At 39.2% G+C, this 21,056-nt stretch overlaps 1 protein-coding gene across 3 annotated transcripts in view; it reads right to left on the bottom strand.

Annotated features, from left to right (window-relative positions):
• Nucleotides 1-13,922: 13,922 nt before the first annotated feature.
• LOC126334715 (multiple inositol polyphosphate phosphatase 1) overlaps nucleotides 13,923-21,056 on the bottom strand; it is a 289,351-nt gene continuing 282,217 nt past the window's right edge. For all 3 annotated transcript variants that reach the window (XM_049997226.1, XM_049997228.1, XM_049997229.1), the window contains one exon: nucleotides 13,923-15,092. In XM_049997226.1, the coding sequence (XP_049853183.1) occupies nucleotides 14,846-15,092 (247 nt within the window). In that variant the 3' untranslated portion in view covers nucleotides 13,923-14,845. The remainder of the gene's footprint in view (nucleotides 15,093-21,056) is intronic.

Raw genomic sequence — 21,056 nt, 5'->3', positions numbered from 1 at the left:
TGAAAACACTTTTCTGTACCATAACAATATTTTGTATAAGTCATCTTTTGTTTGTCTGTTAACAAATCTGATTCAAATGCTTCTAGCTTCATTTGCAAGTGTAACAATTCTTGCTGATCACTGGGTTCCTTACAACTCAATGTGCTTTATGTGGCCACTAACCTTATCTCATATTTTACTTTACTTCTTACTCCCCTATTCTTAAATGGTCTCACATAACACTGATTGTTGTAAGTATATGTCAATACAAAGTTACTTTACACACAATAAGCCAATCAATGCCAAGCAATAATTCCAAATTGACCCTGGGCCCTACTAAAAGTGTTTGCATAGCTATAATATTCCACAGTGTTAAAGATAACCCTATTTCTTGTTTTATTTGTATTGTTTTAGAACCTGTAATACCACCAGCACTGAAAGCATAGGGTATACCATCTTGGGTCTTAACAGTAATAATAATGACACTGAAAATACTGTTGCTTTAAAATTATCCTCAGTTTCTTCTAATTGTCATTTTTCTAAAATCCACTCTTTCACTGGTATAATTTACACGAAATAAACTAGCTTTTGATGTATGGGCCTTGCTTTGCATTGACACATCCTGGATCTTGGCCCCAATTCCAGGACATTGTCTGTTTCCCACCACTATCATTGGTTGTGATGAAATAATTGAATTGTTCTGTAGATTACTATCTGTTACAGAATTTGGATCCAGGGCATGCATGTTTGAGTTTTTCAGTAGTTGTTTTGTTTGTTGCCCCTTTTTTGGGTTATTTATGGCTAACCAACAAAAATTCACTTCTCTTTTCTTTTGAAATCTGTTGTTATTAGTTCCTACTCTATTTATGACTCCATTTCGATACCCATTCAAGCTCTTTGACTAAAATCCCCACACTCTTTGTTCATTGCATCTAAACTTTCCACGAACATCAACAGATCATCCACTGTGGACCATCCCTAGTACAAAATCTCTTTTTATACACAATAAGTCAATCTCCTTACCAAAACCTTTGGGAGATGAATCTCCCTACTAGATTATCTAAATACTTTGATCGTGTTAGGTGCCATTTAATACATTTTTGGAAAAGTGCTCCAGGAACTGTTATAGTATTTGGGCTCTAACAGTCCTAATGTTAACTTCTCCTGAATTGCCTGAGACCATTACTTTTTCTTAAACTATTCATGAAAACTGGGCCAGGAAGCAAACTCCTCAGAATGGTGTGTTTCCCATCCCACCACATCACCTGTCAAATAACTTAGTGTGAAGTCTATTCTTTTTGCATCTTCCCATTTTTGTGGCAAGGATCTTGAAAATACTCTCAAGAAGTATGTTGGGTATACATCCATATCTGGCTTGAAATTAGGGAAATGCTTAGACAAATTCAAGGCATTCCCTAACTGCAACTCTTCTAATAGATTTAGTTTTCGGATACTATCCTCTTGTTCACCTGTTTTTAGTGTCTGCTGGGTTTTTGCAATTTCATCATACAATTATTTAAATTCCTCCTTTTTCTAGTAGTATCATTCCCACATGAGTTAATATTACACAGATTTCCTATCTTTTCTTGAAACTTCTGGTCTACTAAAGCCTGTACCTTTCCCTCCAAACTATTTGTGGATTTATTTGATGCAACAGTGTCACAGAACTCATTATCTTATTCCAACACTTCAATATGTGTACACACTTCTGAGATTCATTCTTTATTCCACAAATTGTCTGACCTCCTCCACATTTCTATGAAGCTCCTTAACATATCCATACTTCCATGTGCGCTAAACTACACTGTGAAAAAATGGTAACCTTCTGATGTAATTCTTAAAACTGCTGACTTTGCTCCTCAATAACTTCAATCACTTCTTCCTTATGTAACCTAAAACTTTCATAGATACTTTTATGTAAATTTTGGATGTCCTCACTTACCACAAGTTTCACATTTGTGTTATTTCTTTTCATTTCCTTGATGCTACGTTCGAAGTATTGTAACAGACTTTAATCCCTCTTCCTAGCCTCTTTGTCTCCCTTTCTAGCCTCTTTCTGAAATATGTGGAACCATTCAGGAATTTCTGATGCCATGTGTTGTTGTTGTGGTCTTCAGTCCAGAAACTGTTTTGACACAGCTCTTGATGCTACTCTATCCTGTGCAAGCTTCTTCATCTCCCAGTACCTACTGCAACCTACATCCTTCTGAATCTGCTCAGTGTATTCATCTCTTGATCTCCCTCCACGATTTTTACCTTCCACATTGCCTTCTAATACCATATAGTAAAGCTGCATGCCCTCGGGAAAAATTACAACTGATGCCATATTCCTCATAATTATAGGCATACACTAATTGTAAGTCACCAGTTGTATAAAATCTCAAATGCTTTTATGACATCTTTCATAAAATACTCTCTTAAACAATACTGTGTTCCACAAAGATATGCCATTACAAACAAATGTCAGTCTAAAACTGTTCACTCAGAGTGGTGGGAGGAAATTGTGTCACAGCATCATCAGCCCACAAAACATTGTCAGCAGATTGAACATAATGGTGACAGACATCGGCATGACATGTAGCTTCTTGTATCAGCAGTTCACTGTGTTTGCACTCAGCTTGATGTGGTGAGTGTCCATGTCACCACAGTGTCATCAGCCACCAATGAACCACCTAATTGTGCACGCTGTCTTTCAACACAGACTACAGCCATCCAGTATTTGCAGCCACCACTCTTCTTCATAATTTTGTGTATTAAAAAAAATACCTTCAGTCTCACTTCTGTGAGTGACTTCTTTGAGCAAAAACCACTGTTTATTGATCACTAGCCTCTTATTATTTTGTAGCCAATGGTGGTGGTTGTTCTTGGCAATGCCGTATCTCTCCAAATCGCCCACTTAAAACTGTTTAAATTCTTCAAAATTTCATTTTTCTACTCTCATTCACTTATCACCATCTGTTCTGGCCATAATGGTCAACATATGCGGTGTTTGTCATGTTCCCTGGTGCTGCTGTGCTTCACTGTACTTGATAGAAGGTGTAACTGCTGCCTTCTCATTAGCTAATTGAATGTACAATATGTTAACACTGGATTGATGGTCACCTGTAATAATAATTATGAGCCCAATATGTTAGTCAGTTCTAATTTGACTTCTTGCCATGCTCGGTAACTTCTTTTCTGAAGTGCAAGTGCTTCATCAGAAGAGAGTGGGGTTTCTGCTATCCTTAGCTTCATTAATTATTTTTGCTAACAGCATGCATTAAACACTATATTTTCTTCCATAAACTTGCACAATTACAGTTAAAAATCATATAACAATAATTTCAAATCTGTACCTTCACCCAAATCAACCAATCTCTTTCATGTCTTCACTAGTATCGACATTCTTGGAGAGGTCTTCTTGCATATTCTATGCTGGCCCCTCCAAAGCACCTTCAGCTTTTTGTAGCATAGAGTAACACACTCCATCAGAAGTGTAGATGCCTGCTCACTGCTCAGGCCATGCACTCAGGTTGTGTCTTATCTCACTTGATTCTCTGCAAAGAGACACCTCTTTTTGATGTACTATTTTTACGTCTACATCTGCATGTACAATGTCCATCTAAGCTACGAGGACTATCCACAAAGTACATTACGTTTTGGAATTAAAAATAAATAAAGGATTGGAATTTTTTATTATATACAGATGAAAGCCACACTTAAATACTACTTTTCTACATAGTTGCCATTTAAATTAAGGCACTTATCGTAGCAATGGACGAGCTTGGAAATTTCTTAGTTGTAAAATTCGGCCGCCTGTGCCTTCAACCACGTGCTTACCTCTTCTTGAAGCTGTGTGTCGTCATCAAAATGCTGCATAGCCAACCACTTCTTCATTGCTGGGAATAAGTGGAAGTTGCTCGGTGCCAGGTTGGGACTGTACGGTGGATGAGGAAACAACTCCTACTTAAAAGATTCGAGAACTTCACGAATGGCATTTGCTGTGTGGGCCCGGGCATTGTCATGAATCAGCAAGATCTTTGAGCCCAACTTTCCCCTGCGCTTGTTTTGTATTGGTCTTCTGAGGTTGTGCAGAGTTTGGCAATACCTTTGAGAGTTTATTGTAGTGCCTCTTTCCAGGAAATCCACAAAAATCACACCTTTTCTGTCCCAAAAGACAGTCGCCATCACCTTCCTTGCCGACATTGTCTGCATGCATTTCTTCGGTTTTTGGGGGGAATTTGTGTGCCCCCACTGCATTGACTGCAATTTTGTCTCGCAGTTCACATGCTTAACCAACGTTTTGTCACCAGTAACAATGCGATCGAGTAATGAGTCGCCATCTTTCTCGTAAGCGTCCAAAAACATTAACGCTGCAGCCATTCACTGATTTTTGTGAATCTCTGTCAAGATTTTTGGTATCCATCTTGCACAAATCTTGTGGTAACCAAGCTTTTCGGGAACGATTTCATGCAACAAACTTTGTGAAATTTGTGGCAAACTCATAGAGAGTTCCGTTATTGTGAAATTACGGTTTTCACGGACCACAGCATCGACCTTTTCGACAAGTTTGGCAGTCACTATGCTGGGTCTTCCACTTCGCTCATCATCGTGAACGTTAGTTCAGCCATTTTTAAATTTTATGACCCATTGATGCACTTCACCTTCAGTGATTATGTTGTCCCCATACACTTCACAAATCTGCCGATAGATTTCTATTGTTGTACAGTTTTTTGAAATCAGAAACCTTATTACAGCAAACACTTCACACTTTGTGGCATTTTCAATTAACGCTGACATTTAAAACTGTCACAGTAACTCAGCGGAGTACAGCACAAGCCTCTCACTAGCACGGCAGGATGCAGACTGAGCGGCTGAATGCCATGACACCAAGATGGCCGCGCTAGCCCCGCCCCTAATGGACACAAATGAAAACGTAATGTACTTTGTGGATAGCCCTCATTTATACAATTTATCTTTATTTTTATTTATTATATATATATATATATATATTAAAAACAAAGATTCCAAGACTTACCAAGCGGGAAAGCGCCGGCAGACAGGCACATGAACAAAACACACAAACACACACACAGAATTACAAGCTTTCGCAACTGGCAGTTGCTTCGTCAGGAAAGCAACTGCCAGTTGCGAAAGCTTGTAATTCTGTGTGTGTGTTTGTGTGTTTTGTTCATGTGCCTGTCTGCCGGCGCTTTCCCGCTTGGTAAGTCTTGGAATCTTTGTTTTTAATATATTTTTCCCATGTGGAAGTTTCTTTCTGTTTTATATATATATATATATATATATATATATATATATATATATATATATATATTTCTCCACCTGGCTATCCGCCATACTTTGAAGAGGAAAACAGTGTGCCATGGCCTTTCCCACAGAAATCTTATAGTACACTACAATGTTCAGGGGACATGGTATTACACAGTTTTATACTCTTTACAAATGTACTTGTTGTGTGTATTACACTGAAGCACCGAATTGCACTTTAACTGTCATGGAAATGTGAGCTTTAGGTTAGTAATATGCAGATTTTCACATAACTCAAAATATTGATGCTGTCTAGTAAGTGCTGGCCACGAACTTTTAATGTTAAGTAACACATAATTGTTAACTGTGTATGACTTGCAAGTAGCCTCTCACATGTTCTGGCATACAGATATTAACTTTACATTGGCCAACCATGAACTGCAGACTTTGTGGTAGGGCTATGTAAAGACTGGTGTAAGAACATGATGTGAATTCTGAAATTACATAATGCTTTGAAATTCAGGTAGGATGGATTTAACTATTTTGCATGGACTTAAAGACTGTTTATTGTTTGAAACTTCCTGGCAGATTAAAACTGTGTGCTGGACCGAGTATCGAACTCAGGACCTTTGCCTTTCACTGACAAGTGCCCTACTGGCTGTGGCTAAGCCATGTCTCAGCAATATCCTTTCTTCCAGGAGTGCTAATTCTACAAGGTTCACAGGAGAGCTTCTGTGAAGTTTAGAAAGTAGGAGACAAGGTACTGGCAGAAGTAAATCTGTGAGGACAGGCGTGAGTCATGCTTGGGTAGCTCAGATGGCAGATCACTTGCCTGCGAAAGGCAAATGTTCCGAGTTTGAGTCTCGGTAGGGCACACAGTTATAATCTGCCAGGAAGTTTCATATCAGCGCACACTCTGCTGCAGAGTGAAAATCTCATTCTGTTTATTGTTTGGTTCATGTAAAATGTTTCAGGTTAGCAATTCAGAATATTAAATGGAACATTAGTGTGTGGTTTTTTGAATTCTGTATTTATAAGTATGGCATCCATCTTGAAATAACTTGTTTATGATTATTAATTACTCAAAATCTTAATTACTGATTGAATTAGATAGTGAGCAATGTTGTCTGATTCAGAAGAAATACAGCACTAAAATTATATTGTAAGAGTTTGAAATCTTGCAGTCATTAAGGCAAAATAGCCTGTGGTAGCTATTGACCACCTCTGGGTTTTGATATATAGACTCTAAGCTCTACATTTTTTGCTTCACATTGTGTAGGTTTTCTCATGTTTGTTCATTGTGTGTTCTACAGCATATCATATGTTGGTGATTTCTATCCCTTCATTATACAACTAAGGGACCAAAACTACCACAGTGGTGATCCTGGACTCACTTTTGTTTCTTCACATGTTCTTCCAGTGAATGTTTACTGTAGTAATGTGTGCATGTTATGAACTATGAGCTTTTTGCTGCACAACACACTGAACCCCATGTTCTCTCATCATGTTTTGCCTTTGAAATGTGAATCTCAATGTACCACCCATCACATACCACTGTCAAAATGGATCAGGAATGATTCCTTCCTCGTGCAGCATAAGTGAGCTCTTTATCCTATCCAAATTCATGATGGTGTGAACCATGTGCAATGTCTTCAGTATTTACACAAGGTCATTTTGATCTTGGCACACCACAAGTTCCACAACTGATGAATGCATGTTTTTCTGGACCTGATATTACCACCTAATGTGGGACTGATTTGCTACATACATTTCCATTGATGCTCAGTGGCCACCAAACTAAACTACTACACCCAGCATGCCCCGCAAGGTACTGTATGTTCTCCGATTCTGTATGCTATACATCTTCTGTGGTTTGCCTTTCATAGCCATGGCTGTATCACTTGCAATGGCCAACCATGCTTTTGCACCTTCAGTGTCAGAAAATCTCCCACCCCCCTCCCCCAACCCCTCCATGGGGGCCTCGAGTGACACACACATCATGTTCTTGCTCCGCATGAAAGCATACTGTTGCTGGATATGAAGACCATGGCTGTCCCTGTCACATTGGAAAATGATCACTCTGTGATTGAGATCGATATGCAATAAATGTATATAACCAATGCTGGAGTTTTCCTTGTTTGCAATACTTGTTGTGTGGTGATGGTGTACAATTTTTCTAATGGAATCCAGTCTCAAGATACGTCAATAGGCACAGTTTTGCAACAGCACATCAGTATGCACCGGTGCCTCTCTGATTTTCTACAAAAACTTTTGTCTGCACAATACAAGTGATCGTTGTTGAACTGTGAACTCCTCATGGTCTATGAGGCAGTCAGACACTTCCATGATGATATCGAACATTGTAAGTTTACTATTTTTATGGATCACTGGCCCCTTGCAGATGCCATCTGCAATCATGGAAAAGATGTTCAATCCTGAAGCTTGTGGCACTTGGGCCTAATCAGCCAGTATTCTACATATGTATGCTATATACATGGTTCTGATAGTGCTGTTGTTGACTATCTTTCCAGGATAAACATTATCATGTCCTCCACTGACATGGATGAGTTGGCCCAGCTGCAATCCAACAGTACCAAGATTACAGACACGCTAAAGGACACAAAATGTGCACTGACTCTCGAGTCGTATCTACTACCACGGTTGTCTGCCCCCACTGTATGCGACACCTCAAGGGGTATTCTCTGACTAGTTGTGCCGCCCTCTCTCTGATGAACAGTGTCTGTATCCCCACATGTTCTTGCTCACCAGACTTCAAGATCACTAGAAACTGGTTACCAAATGATTCTTCTGGCCAGGAATTAAGAATGATTGTCATGATTGGATGTTTGCCTGTATCCCTTGCCAGATAAGTAAAGTCAGAAAACATGTGCAGCCCTCCTAGGACAATTTAGCATTCCCAAAGGCTGCCTATGTTATGTACTTATTGACATTATTGCCTTGCCCTCTCCCTCTGAGGGCTTTTGATGTGTACTCTCATTCACTGACCACATCATGAGGTGGGGTGTAGCCGACCCTCTATCCAATATTTGATTACCCGTGCCTTCATCAACTCCTGGATGTCTTGCATCAGGTGTCTCTCATCTGTAACCAACAGTCAGGACCATCAATTATGATCATCTCTATTTGCTCAACCATGCAAGCTATGAGGGTCACTCCAAAAGCAATGCACACTATTTTTGTAAAAATACAGTTTTCATTCTGCATGTGTGATAGTTTTACAGTGTGTAGATACATACTTCCTGCTTGTTTTCAAACTTAGTTCAACCTGCTCCTGTGAGTGATGCCATCACAGCATGTCTTCAAGATGGCTGCTACACTTGATGTTCGCCAGAAGCAATATGCTGTCATAGCATTCCTGTGCTGTGAAAATGGGACAGTGGGAAACATCCACAAGAGGTTGAAAAAGGTGTATGGAGAGGCTGCTGTCGATCACAGTACAGTTAGTTGGTGGACAAGCGGGTAATGAGATGAAAGCGAGCACGGCAATATTGAGGATTGTCCTTGCAGCAGCAGGCCTCATACTGCACACACTTCAGTGCAGAGAGTTAACAAATTGGTGACTGCAGATAGACGCATCACAGTGAACAAATTGTCATGCCATGTTGGGATAGGGGAAGGCACTGTTTGCAGAATACTGAAAGTGTTGGCGTTAGAAAAGGCTTGTGCCAGGTAGGTTCCCAGGATATTGACAGTGGCTCACAGAGAAACAAGAAAAACAGTATGCAGCAAAATTTTGGAACAGTATGAGAATGGTGGAGATGAATTTCTTGGAAGACTTATGAAGGGTGATGAAACATGGCTCCATCATTTTTCACCAGAGATGAAGAGGCAATCAGTGGAGTGGCATCAAGCAAATTCACCCAAGAAAAAGCATATTCAAAACCACACCTTCTGCTGGAAAAGTTATGGCTATGGTGTTTTTCAATTCCAAAGGACTCTTGCTCGTGGACATTATGCCAAGTTTTTTTTTAATTCACCAAAAACAGTAACAAAAATGGCCACAATGAAATAACATAAATAAGGTGACAGATAATTGCAGTCATAAATTACAGCATTCAAAAAATTAGTCTTTAGCAGTTGCACAATTTAGCACCTTCACTGTCACCTTCAACTGGTGGCAGATCAGCATGCACATTTTCTTCTTCTGCAGCCAGTTCCTCATCATCATTTCCCAGACCCAAATTAATCATTCAGTAAATCCTTGATGTGTGTTTCTTCCAGGGTAAATTGCATGGACAGAAGAGAAGTCCCGATCAGCGACATCGCAAAATATTTCACTGCCTTGTTATTTTTCTCAGTTCCAGCCTTATAAAGGCATCTATAGGGAGTTCAAGATCTTCCTTTATATCGGACACCAGATGTTTCTTGCCATATTCTTGTATCTGCTGTACTACTGACTTATTTTTCATGTGTGAATTGAAAGTTAGGTTAGGGTTGGGAACGTGACCCAACCCATTCCCTCTCTACTAGGAATTCAGTTCCTAACCTATACTCATTTGGTTGAAGACAATTCAGAGCATGTTACCATATTTATTATTGTGATTCTGATATTTAAGTATTTTCTCAAATTCATTTTCCATATACATCTTGTATTCAATATGTTCATCGCTCCCAATATTGTTAAGAACATAACTTGTATATTTGCCCATTAACCAAATCACCGCATTATTTTTTGCCTGAGGGTAGTAACTTTCCTCTGGTCTGAAGAAAATGTTAGTCGGTACATTGTTTGCTGAAGTTCTTGTTATTTGAGCAATTTTCTTCCTGGTCCACCTTCAGTTGATAATCTGATCTCCAAAACTGTAACAATGAGGCACACTATCAATGAGGTTGCATTTTCTGCAGAGGTTAGTGTCACTTAAACCGATCGCAAAAAGATGCTCATTAGTGCTGATGATGTTATTGACGACCTTGTACCACGCTGTTCTCACGTCAGATGAAAGAACATCACTACTTATGTTTTTCCAGACCACATTCGATGCTATCCCAGCATATTTGGTTTCTATGTTATTTTTCCTTTCATGTTTCCGTCTTTCAGCTAAAATTGCCTTTGCTGTAATGTTTTTGGAGTTTAAAAGCTTTTTGCTGAGATAACTTAGTTCAAGATAATACTCCCTTATGTGTTTCAGCTTAAAACTTATTTTTTGTATATTTATCGGCGGCTCTACACTTTCTGGCCTGACAATATTGTATAGTTTTGCTGTAATGCACCCTGGATAATTACACATTATGCTCCATGTTTGTTTGACATACAATGCCATCACTTTAGACTTGATGTCGGTTAGACTCATTCCTCCATTGCTTGGATCCAAAACTGCTGTCTTCACCGGCACTCGAAACAATTCCCCTTTCCACAAGAACTTTGCTAAGGTGGACATGATCATCTGCACCACCATTGATGGAATGGGGAGAACCTGTGCTATGTAGTAGGCCTTGGATAAAATATACGTGTTGATAAATAGTATTCTCTGGAACTGGTCTATGCTATGTTGACAGTTTTCAATCAAAGCTCCCTTGATTTTTCTTGCCACCTCTCGCCAATTTACTGCTATTATTTTTAAAAGGGACATTGCCAATGCCATTCCAAGAACTTTGTGTTCATTAACGTGGTTCGCCCACTCAATGCGCAAGTTAGCAAGCCACTTTATATTTAGAAATTTACTTTTATTTTCATTTACCCTCACACCTGATGTGGAACAGTATTTTGCAAGTATCGTCTCTAGTTGTATCACATCTGTTTGGTCTCTGATGATTACACCTACATCGTCCACGTAAGCACCTACCACGGCCTTTGTTCCTTGAATGGTAATGCCTGTCAGCCTGTGCTGTAGCTGTCTCAAGAAAGGTTCCAGTGATATAACGAACAGGAGCGTGGATAAGGGGCTTCCTTGGGTAACACCCCTTTTTATTTCAATTTTTTTGTCAGTTGACAGTTAACGGAGATTTGTGCAGTAACACCCATTGCCATGTTCTTGATGATGTCGATGGTTTTTGGCAGGAAGTCCATTCAGCACATTGCCTCTATCAGGTATTTGTGATTAATTTGATCAAATGCCTGGAACCACCATAAATTCTGATGCATATGTGATGACACTGAAGAAACGTCAAGCTCAACTGAGTCGAGTTCAACCACATTGGCAAAAGCAGGACATTTTGCTGTTGCACGACAATGCACGGCCACATGTTAGTCAAAAAACCATGGAAGCAATCACAAAACTCGGATGGACAACTCTGAAACACCCGCTTTACAGTCCTGACCTGGCTCCATGTGACTATCATCTCTTTGGGAAACTGAAAGACTCTCTTCATGGAACAAGGTTTGAAGATGATAACTCCCTTGTGCTTGCTGCCAAACAATGGCTCTGACAGGTTGGTCCAGAATTTTACTGTGAGGGTATACAGGTGCTGGTTCTAAGATGGCGTAAGGCAGTTGACAGGGATGGAAATTATGTGGAGAAATGAAAATATTGTTTCTAAAGGATGTATCTACACACTAAAACTTTAAAACATGTAGAATAAAAGATGGATTTAAAAAAAAATAGTGTGCATTTCTTTTGGAGTGACACTCGTATGTTGTTTTGACAAGTTCCATACTACTGCCTACCACCTGCAGAGCAGTGGCCTTGTGGAGTGCTGGCACTGCACTCGTAAGGCAGCACTTATATGTCACAACATTTCCTGGCTGGAGGTCCTAGCATGGATCCTCCTGAGAATACATGCCACACACAAAGAGGATCTACAAGCATTGCTTGAGACATCCTCTATGGTGAACCGCTCATTCTTCCTGCCGAGTTTGTCATGGACTCTTACTTCCTGAACAATGTCGAGCTCTCAGTTCTAGCAGAGTGAGTTCATGAACATTTTTGCACATCCATACTCCTCCACCAAAACCACATTTAGTACCATGAGTCACCATTCACAAAGAGCTCTCCCTCAGTGATAATGTTATGCCTTGTGATGACTTTGGCTCTGCATCTCTCCAGCCCACCATACTCAGGCCCTCACGAGGTCCTCAACTGGGGACAGAACACATTAGACTTACTACTAAATGGCAAACACCAAACAGTATCAGTGAATAGACTAAAGCAAGTCTGGTCATTTGCTAATGGCCTATACATGCCTTTTTCTACAGATTCACCAGCCACAGTCAATGACATCTCTCTCTCTCCAGCAAGGCATCTCTATGAGATGCAGCTCATGAAGTGTGCTTTGAATTTGCCCTTCTGTGTGTAACTCCCCTCTCTACCTCTTCACCCCCACCTGATACACTGTTTACCACCAACATCACAAACATTAACCTTGACAACTTCCCCATTAAGATCTGAGATGGCACTGTCTTCATTTTCATTGTCTCTCTGCCAATGAAACATGATGCCCCAACAACTCACACACAGCTACTGAACTACTTCAAGCTCCGTCCAAATGCTGAGCAGGACCACAGCAGCCTAAATCTATTGTTGTTTCTTTCCGCCCACAGTTCATGAATATCACTCCATTTGATGAACTTCCTCACTCTCATGCAGGACCTCAGCTTCATTCACCTACACGGCTTCAAGATTTTGTCACAGATAGCATCTTCCATTCAGTTATTCAGTTCCTCCTCCATGTTCCGCACTATCTAGGGAAGTGTTCCCTGTAAGTTTTATCTTGCAGACTCTTAGTTCTATGTTCATTGCCAACTTCACATTGTGTGGGTATCTCACATTTGTTCAGTGTGTGTTCTTGCAGTTAGTGAATGAATTGTGCACAATGTATCTTGTGTTGGTGATTTATATTCCTTCATTGTACAACAAAGGACAGAAAGTACCACAATATGACTGAAATTTTGAACATCTGAACAATAGATATCTATTATTTCATAAGTTAACAACTTTTACATAATTTCAAATATTTTCTTGGAAATTCAGGGATGTCTGCTTTCAGATGATTGGTAACAATAACTCCCCTGTTGCTTCTTAGCTCACAATTCTTTCACTGTTGCTTGACAGGTCATAACTTTAATTATCTTTTCTTTTAATTTCCATATCTTTTGGTAACACTAATTACATTATTGCAATTAGGAACATAACTGCAAGCAACTGAGCTACAATTTCCAATAAGATTTTGCATAAATAACAATTTTATATATTCCAAATCAAACAATTTAAAATCCAGAACAGAATATTGATAAGACCTCAGTGGCCTAGGACAGTGGTCATTTGTGTGCCAGTTGTGTTTGTGTGAATGTGTGTGTTGTCTACTCCAGAAGAAGGTCTTTTGTTGAATAGCTTACCGGTACTTGTTTAGCAGTTCTTCTGTTTAGCCTGTTTGCAACACAATTTTACATATTTCTGTGCTTATGGCATATTATGGGTGCACCTGCTTAGTAGTTCTGCTAGTTTGTATCTAATTTGTATTTAGTGGGATGTATATGCCATAGAAGTAGGAAACATTGTTATTTGATATATCAAAGCCATCTTGAAATTTTATACCGAAAATTTATGTGCTGTATTTCATGTTTTCCATTGTCATGAGAATAACTGTATTTTGGTGCTGATTTGTTATACTTTTTGTAATATTTACTATCATGATTAATCAATACAGAAACAAAAATTTAACTTTGAAAGTCATAGGTTCAAAATCATTCAGCTTAAAATTCTTTGGTAATGAAAATGTATTATTGATCATAACAGGGGACAGTTTTTGACATTTTATTTTCCAAGTACATAAAAAATATGTTTCAACTATGGAAGGTTTAAACAGTTGGGCATACTTTCAACATCATCACACCAAATTTACTTCCTTATTAAGTTTGTTGCCAACATTCAGTCGCAGTTTGTAAACAACAGTTACATTCATAAACATAATACTTTACTAAAAGGATGAATAATTTATCCTATCCAACGGTGTGTGAGATCCGATGCCCTCATTTTAGCAGATTTGTTGTTGTGATTGTTTGTAAAGAAGTACATTTGCATAGGTGTATTCTTTGCCCAAAACAACATCATGAAGCCTATTGTCACAGAAGAAATATATAGCTACCACAACAGACAGAAGTCAGATGTATTCCAAGGCACAGGTTTACAAAAAATTGAGAACTGTCTGAATTCTTGGAAATCTGCCATAAATTGCCACAGTTTGCTCAGTTCTTGACATTAAAAGATCTCGAAGTAAGACATATAACTGGTTGACATGTAACTTAGTTTACACTATAAAAGAATTCTGTGAACTAAACAATGCCGATAATTTTTCAAGGTAATAACTATAGTTCAAGCTTCCTATGGCTATTAATGGTTACTGGTTGGTAAGACAATGACTATATCCACTATTGTAATAATCTCCATGTAAATAAATATGTATTAATTTATTAACTGTATTTAAAATTAATTAGTGTGTTTAGTAGCTTTGCATATTAACTGTATTTTCTAATTGTGTTACTGATTTTTAACATGCAGCAATGATGGAGCTTTCATCATTTTATAGTGTCAATGACTAATTGAGATTGTTGATGTGAAGTGTGTAATGAGAAGAAAAAATGCTGTGATCATCAGATCATGGCAATGGAAATTTTTTTATACATTAATTTTTATTGTTACATAATGATACAGTCTTCTTATTTTTAATTCCTCTTCAACAACAAAATGACTATAATTGCATTTATCAATGCATAAAACCATGGGAGTCTGTGAATTCCAGTTGTTCCACTTCTGTTCATATTGCAGAAATCCAGATTGCATTTTTCAGCTATATCAGCATATTTTGCTTTCACAGTATCCCATGAACAAAGGCCTACTTGACAACCTTCAATGTCTGCCACATTTTCGGCTACATAGAACATGATACGATATGTATCTCCTTCAGTACACCTGCAAAAAAGAGCAGTGTCAAGTGATTTACTTTCACATGCTAATCTGTGGAATACGTATACCGTAAACATATATAATAAAATAGGACAGTAATAGACAGCTAAAAACATACCCAGAAGGAAAATTTACGAGAAAGTTATTAGCAAACGCTTTAGCAATTTTATGAAGTTAAACTATGCTACACCCCAAATGAAATTTGTACAACTGTATTGCATTCCTAAATGAAAATTATCGAATGTGGAAACTACAGAACCAAGTAGCTACTCAAAAAGTTCTGTGGTCTGATGCTGAAGGAAATATATGAATAATATTCTTTATGTGAGTGTTATGATTTGTGTGATTATCACTGCATTGCTTCCCTTCCCAATTCCAATAATCTAACAGGTTTACTATAATGTTTGACTAGTGTATAAATATTAACTCTCTGGACAAGACATATGCTTTATTTTAACTGTTTTATGGAAAGCTGTGGCTGATTATTATACAAAGCAAATTCAAACAGTTTTGTGAGTCAATGGCCAGGCATGAATAGATAATGCAGCATCAAAACGTCTGGTCAGGGCAGTCCTCATAACCTCACCCTACTGCTCACTAGGGCAACAATGTCTGTAACAAATCAAACCCAAAGTCTCACTAGGGCAACCATGTCTGTAACAAATCAAACCCAAAGTCTCACTAGGGCAACCATGTCTGTAACAAATCAAACCCAAAGTCTATCTCCTACCATCAGTATGATTTCTATATCTGCCCCTGCTTACAGTGATGTAAGGGGTTTACAGCAACCAGAAATGGAAGTGGAACCTTTGCCACTGCCTAAGCCACTTCTGGCAACCCACAATCACCTGTGACCCCCATCATGAATTGCACATAACAATCAATCTGTGAAACAGTGAGGTGTCACTTGAGGTTGATCCATTTCCAGTCCCCTGCACCTCTGCCCCACAGGAAATCTCAAGCAGCAGAATTGAGTATATGATTGGTCAGTGCAAATAACGGCACCACTTGTTCCATTACATGCTGATCATAATGGAGATGCCACAGAATCCTCTAGTGGGGATCACAGCATCCCTCCCTCCCTCCCTCTCTCTCTCTCTCTCTCTCTCTCTCTCTCTCTCTCTCTCTCTCTCTCTCCTCTAGTGGGGATCACAGCATCCCTCTCTCTCTCTCTCTCTCTCTCTCTCTCTCTCTCTCTCTCTCTCTCTCTCTCTCTGTCTCCACCTCTCCCTTTCTCAGTGATCCACACACAGACCTGGCCACTTGCAGTCCCCTGTGCTTAGTAAAGCAGGAAGGGTCCTGTAACTGATAATTTTCAGGATTAATTTCAAAGCTGCAGTATTGATAAAGAGTCTGAGCTACTGCAGTTAGCAAATAGACCTAGATGTAAATTTTTGAGACTCGCAGATGGAGCAAGACAAGTGTACATCTACATCTACATCTACACAGATACTCTGCAAGCCACCATACAGTGCATGGTGCAGCGTACACTGTACTATTACCTGTGATTTTCACTCACGTTCCACTCACAAACGGAGAGGGTAAAATGACTGTCTGTATGCCTCCATATGAACTGTAATTTCTCATATCTTATCTACATGGTTCTCACATGCAGTGTATGTTGGCTGCAATAGAATCACTCAGCAGTCACCTTCAAATGCCGGTTCTCTAAATTTTCTCAATAATGTTTCTCGAAAAGAAAGTCACCTTCCCTCCAGGGATTCTTATTTGAATACTGAAGCATCTGCATAACACTTATGTGTTGTTCAAAACTTCCGTCAGTCTGACTTGGTATGGATCCAAAACACTCAACCAGTGCTCAAGAATAGGTTGCACCAGCATCCTACATGCAGGTTCCTTTACAGGTGAACCATTCTTTTCTAATATCCTCCCAATAAACAAAAGTCAATCATTCACCTTCCTGACCACAATTCTGACATGCTTGTTCCACCTCATATAGCTTTGCAATATTAGGTCCAGATATTTACATGACTTGACTGAGTCAAGCAGGACACTAGTATGCTTACATTACAGGCTTGATCTTCCTACTCATCCACATTATTCTCTCTTTTGATATTCACTCTGGACTGATCTTGTATGCTTACAATGAGCTTGGTGTGTTTTGGAGTTACATCTAGCCAGGTGCACGCTATGTGAACTGAAGTCATTACCAATCACACAGAACAGCCATTTGTTCCACAGGTTACTACATCAAAGTGTGTTGAGTGATACTGAACTGCTGCTACATGCAATTGTTTGGATGGTAAACATATGTTAATTCAGATAACTTCTTGAATATTTGACTCTGCCACTTCACACATATGACTAGGATACCTTGCCCTTCCTAGTGCCAACAGTTTTAGCTCCTGAATGAACTGGCAGTGATAGTTACTGAGCACTCAAAAAGTTAATTCCAATTGATGTGGCTTGAAAACAAGAAGATACCACACTGAAAAACCTGGTAATGGAAAAAAGTTTGAACTAATTCTGTATAACGGGTAGAGCTCCCCCCATGAACCATGGACCTTGCCGTTGGTGGGGAGGCTTGTGTGCCTCAGCGATACAGATAGCTGTACCATAGGTGCAACCACAATGGAGTGGTATCTGTTGAGTGGCCAGACAAACATGTAGTTCCTGAAGAGGGGCAGCAGCCTTTTCAGTACTTGCAGGGGCAACAGTCTGGATGATTGACTGATCTGGCCTTGTATCACTAACCAAAACAGCTTTGCTGTGCTGGTACTATGAACAGCTGAAAGCAAGGGGAAACTACAGCCATAATTTTTCCCGAGGGCATGCAGCTTTACTGTATGGTTAAATGATGATGGCGTCCTCTTGGGTAAAATATTCCGGAGGTAAAATAGTACCCCATTTGGATCTCCGGGCGGGGACTACTCAAGAGGACGTCATTATTAGGAGAAATAAAACTGGCACTCTACAGCTCGGAGCGTCGAATGACAGATCCCTTAATTGGGCAGGTAGGTTAGAAAATTTAAAAAGGGAAATGGTTAGGTTAAAGTTAAATATAGTGGGAATTAGTGAAGTTTGGTGGCAGGAGGGACAAGACTTTTGGTCAGTTGAATACAGGATTATAAATACAAAATCAAATAGAGGTAATGCAGGAGTAGGTTTAATAATGAATAAAAAAAATAGGAGTGTGGGTAAACTACTACAAACAGCATAGTGAACGCATTATTGTGGCCAAGATAGACACGAAACCCACACCTACTACAGTAGTACAAGTTTATATGCTAACTAGCTCTGTAGATGATGATGAAATGTATGATGAAATAAAAGAAATTATTCAGGTAGTGAAGGGAGACAAAAATTTAATAGTCATGGGTGACTGGAATTCGTCAGTAGGAAAAGGGAGAGAGGGAAACATAGTAGGTGATTATGGTTTGGGGCTAAGAAATGAAAGAGGAAGCCGCCTGGTAGAATTTTGAACAGAGCATAACTTAATCATAGCTAACACTTGATTCAAGAATCATGAAAGAAGGCTGTATACATGGAAGAATCCTGGAGATACTAGAAGGTATCAGATAGATTATATAATGGTAAGACAAAGATTTAGGAACTAGGTTTTAAATTGTAAGACATTTCTAGGGGCAGATGTGGACTCTGACCACAATCTATTGGTTATGAACTGTAGATTAAAACTGAAGAAACTGCAAAAAGGTGGGAATTTAAGGAGATGGGACCTGTATAAAATGAATAAACCAGAGGTTGTACAGAGTTTCAGGGAGATCATAAGGGAATGATTGACAAGAATGGGAGAAAGAAATACAGTAGAAGAAGAATGGGTACCTCTGAGGAATGAAGTAGTGAAGGCAGCAAAGGATAAAGTAGGTAAAAAGACAAGGGCTAGTAGAACTCCTTGTGTAACAGAAGAAATATTGAATGTAATTGATGAAAGGAGAAAATATAAAAATGCAGTAAATGAAGCAGGCAAAAAGGAATACAAAGTCTCAAAAATGAGATTGACAGGAAGCCCAAAATGGCTAAGCAGGGATGGCTAGAGGACGAATGTAAAGATGTAGAGACATATATCGCTAGGGGTAAGATAGATACTGCCTACAGGAAAATTAAAGAGACCTTTGGAGAAAAGAGAACCACTTGTATGAATATCAAGCGCTCAGATGGAAACCCAGTTCTAAGCAAAGACAGGAAAGCAGAAAGGTGGAAGGAGTATATAGAGGGTCTATACAAGGGCGATGTACTTGAGGACAATATTATGGAAATGGATGAGGATGTAGATGAAGATGAACTGGGAGATATGCTACATGAAGAGTTTGACAGAGCACTGAAAGACCTGAGTCGAAACAAGGCCCCCGGAGTAGACAACATTCCATCAGAACTACTGACAGCCTTGGGAGAGCCAGCCCTGACAAAACTCTACCATCTGGTTAGCAAGATGTATGAGACAGGCGAAATACCCTCAGACTTCAAGAAGAATGTAATAATTCCAATCCCAAAGAAAGCAGGTGTTGACAGATGTGAAAATTACCGAACAATCAGTTTAATAAGCCACAGCTGCAAAATACTAACGCAAATTCTTTACAGATGAATGGGAAAGCTAGTAGAACCCAACCTCGGGGAAGATAAGTTTGGATTCCGTAGAAATATTGGAACACGTGAGGCAATACTGACGCTAAGACTCATCTCAGAATCTTGATTAAGGAAGGACAAACCTATGTTTCTAGCATTTGTAGACTTAGAAAAAGCGTTTGACAATGTTGACTGGAATACTCTCTTTCAAATTCTGAAGGTGGCAGGGGTAAAATACAGGTAGCGAAAGGCTATTTACAATTTGTACAGAAACCAGATGGCAGGGAGCGAAAGGCTATTTACAGTTTGTACAGAAACCAGATGGCAGTTATAAGAGTCGAGGGACATGAAAGGGAAGCAGTGGTTGGGAAGGGAGTGAAACAAGGTTGTAGCCTTTCCCCGATGTTATTCAATCTTTATATTGAGCAAGCAGTGAAGGAAACAAAAGAAAAATTCAGAGTAGGTATTAAAATCCATTGAGAAGTAATAAGAACTTTGAGGTTTGCTGATGACATTGTAATTCTGTCAGAGACAGCAAAGGATTTGGAAAGCAGTTGAATGGAATGGATAGTGTCTTGAAAGGAGGATATAAGATGAACATCAACAAAAGCAAAACAAGGGCAATGGAATGTAGTCGAATTACGTCGGGTGATACTGAGGGAATTAGATTAGGAAATGACACACTTAAAGTAGTAAACGAGTTTTGCTATTTGGGGAGCAAAATAACTGATGATGGCCGAAGTAGAGAGGATCTAAAATGTAGACTGGCAATGGCAAGGAAAGCGTTTCTAAAGAAGAGAAATTTGTTAACATCGCATATAGATTTAAGTGTCAGGAAGTTGTTTCTGAAAGTATTTGTATGGAGTGTAGCCATGTATGGAAGTGAAACATGGACGATAAATAGTTTAGACAAGAAGAGCATAGAAGCTTTCGAGATGTGGTGCTACAGAAGAATGCTGAAGATTAGATGGGTAGATCACATAACTAAAGAGGAGGTATTGAATAGGATTGGGGAGAGGAGAAGTTTGTGGGACAAGTTGACTAGAAGAAGGGATCAGTTGGTAGGACATGTTCTGAGGCATCAAGGGATCACCAATTTAGTATTGGAGGGCAGCGTGGAGGGTAAAAGTCATAAAGGGAGACCAAGAGATGAATACACTAAGCAGATTCAAAAGGATGTATGTTGCAGTAGGTACTGGGAGATGAAGAAGGTTGCACAGGATAGAGTAGCATGGAGAGCTGCATCAAACCAGTCTCACGACTGAAGACCACAACAACATCAACAACAACAACGGGTAGAGCTATGTAAAATTTGCATATGCTATCAATACTAAATGCTTTGAAAGTGTAAAGAATGTTTATTCCAGTGGTTACTGGGTATAGTGTGTCATGTTTTTGGTCAATTTCAATGTGCAATAAAATGCA

Source organism: Schistocerca gregaria, chromosome 2, assembly GCF_023897955.1.
Source record: "Schistocerca gregaria isolate iqSchGreg1 chromosome 2, iqSchGreg1.2, whole genome shotgun sequence".
Classification (NCBI taxonomy): domain Eukaryota; kingdom Metazoa; phylum Arthropoda; class Insecta; order Orthoptera; family Acrididae; genus Schistocerca; species Schistocerca gregaria.
Note: the sequence above shows the minus strand (reverse complement) of the source record. Positions and strands in the feature narration are given on the sequence as shown.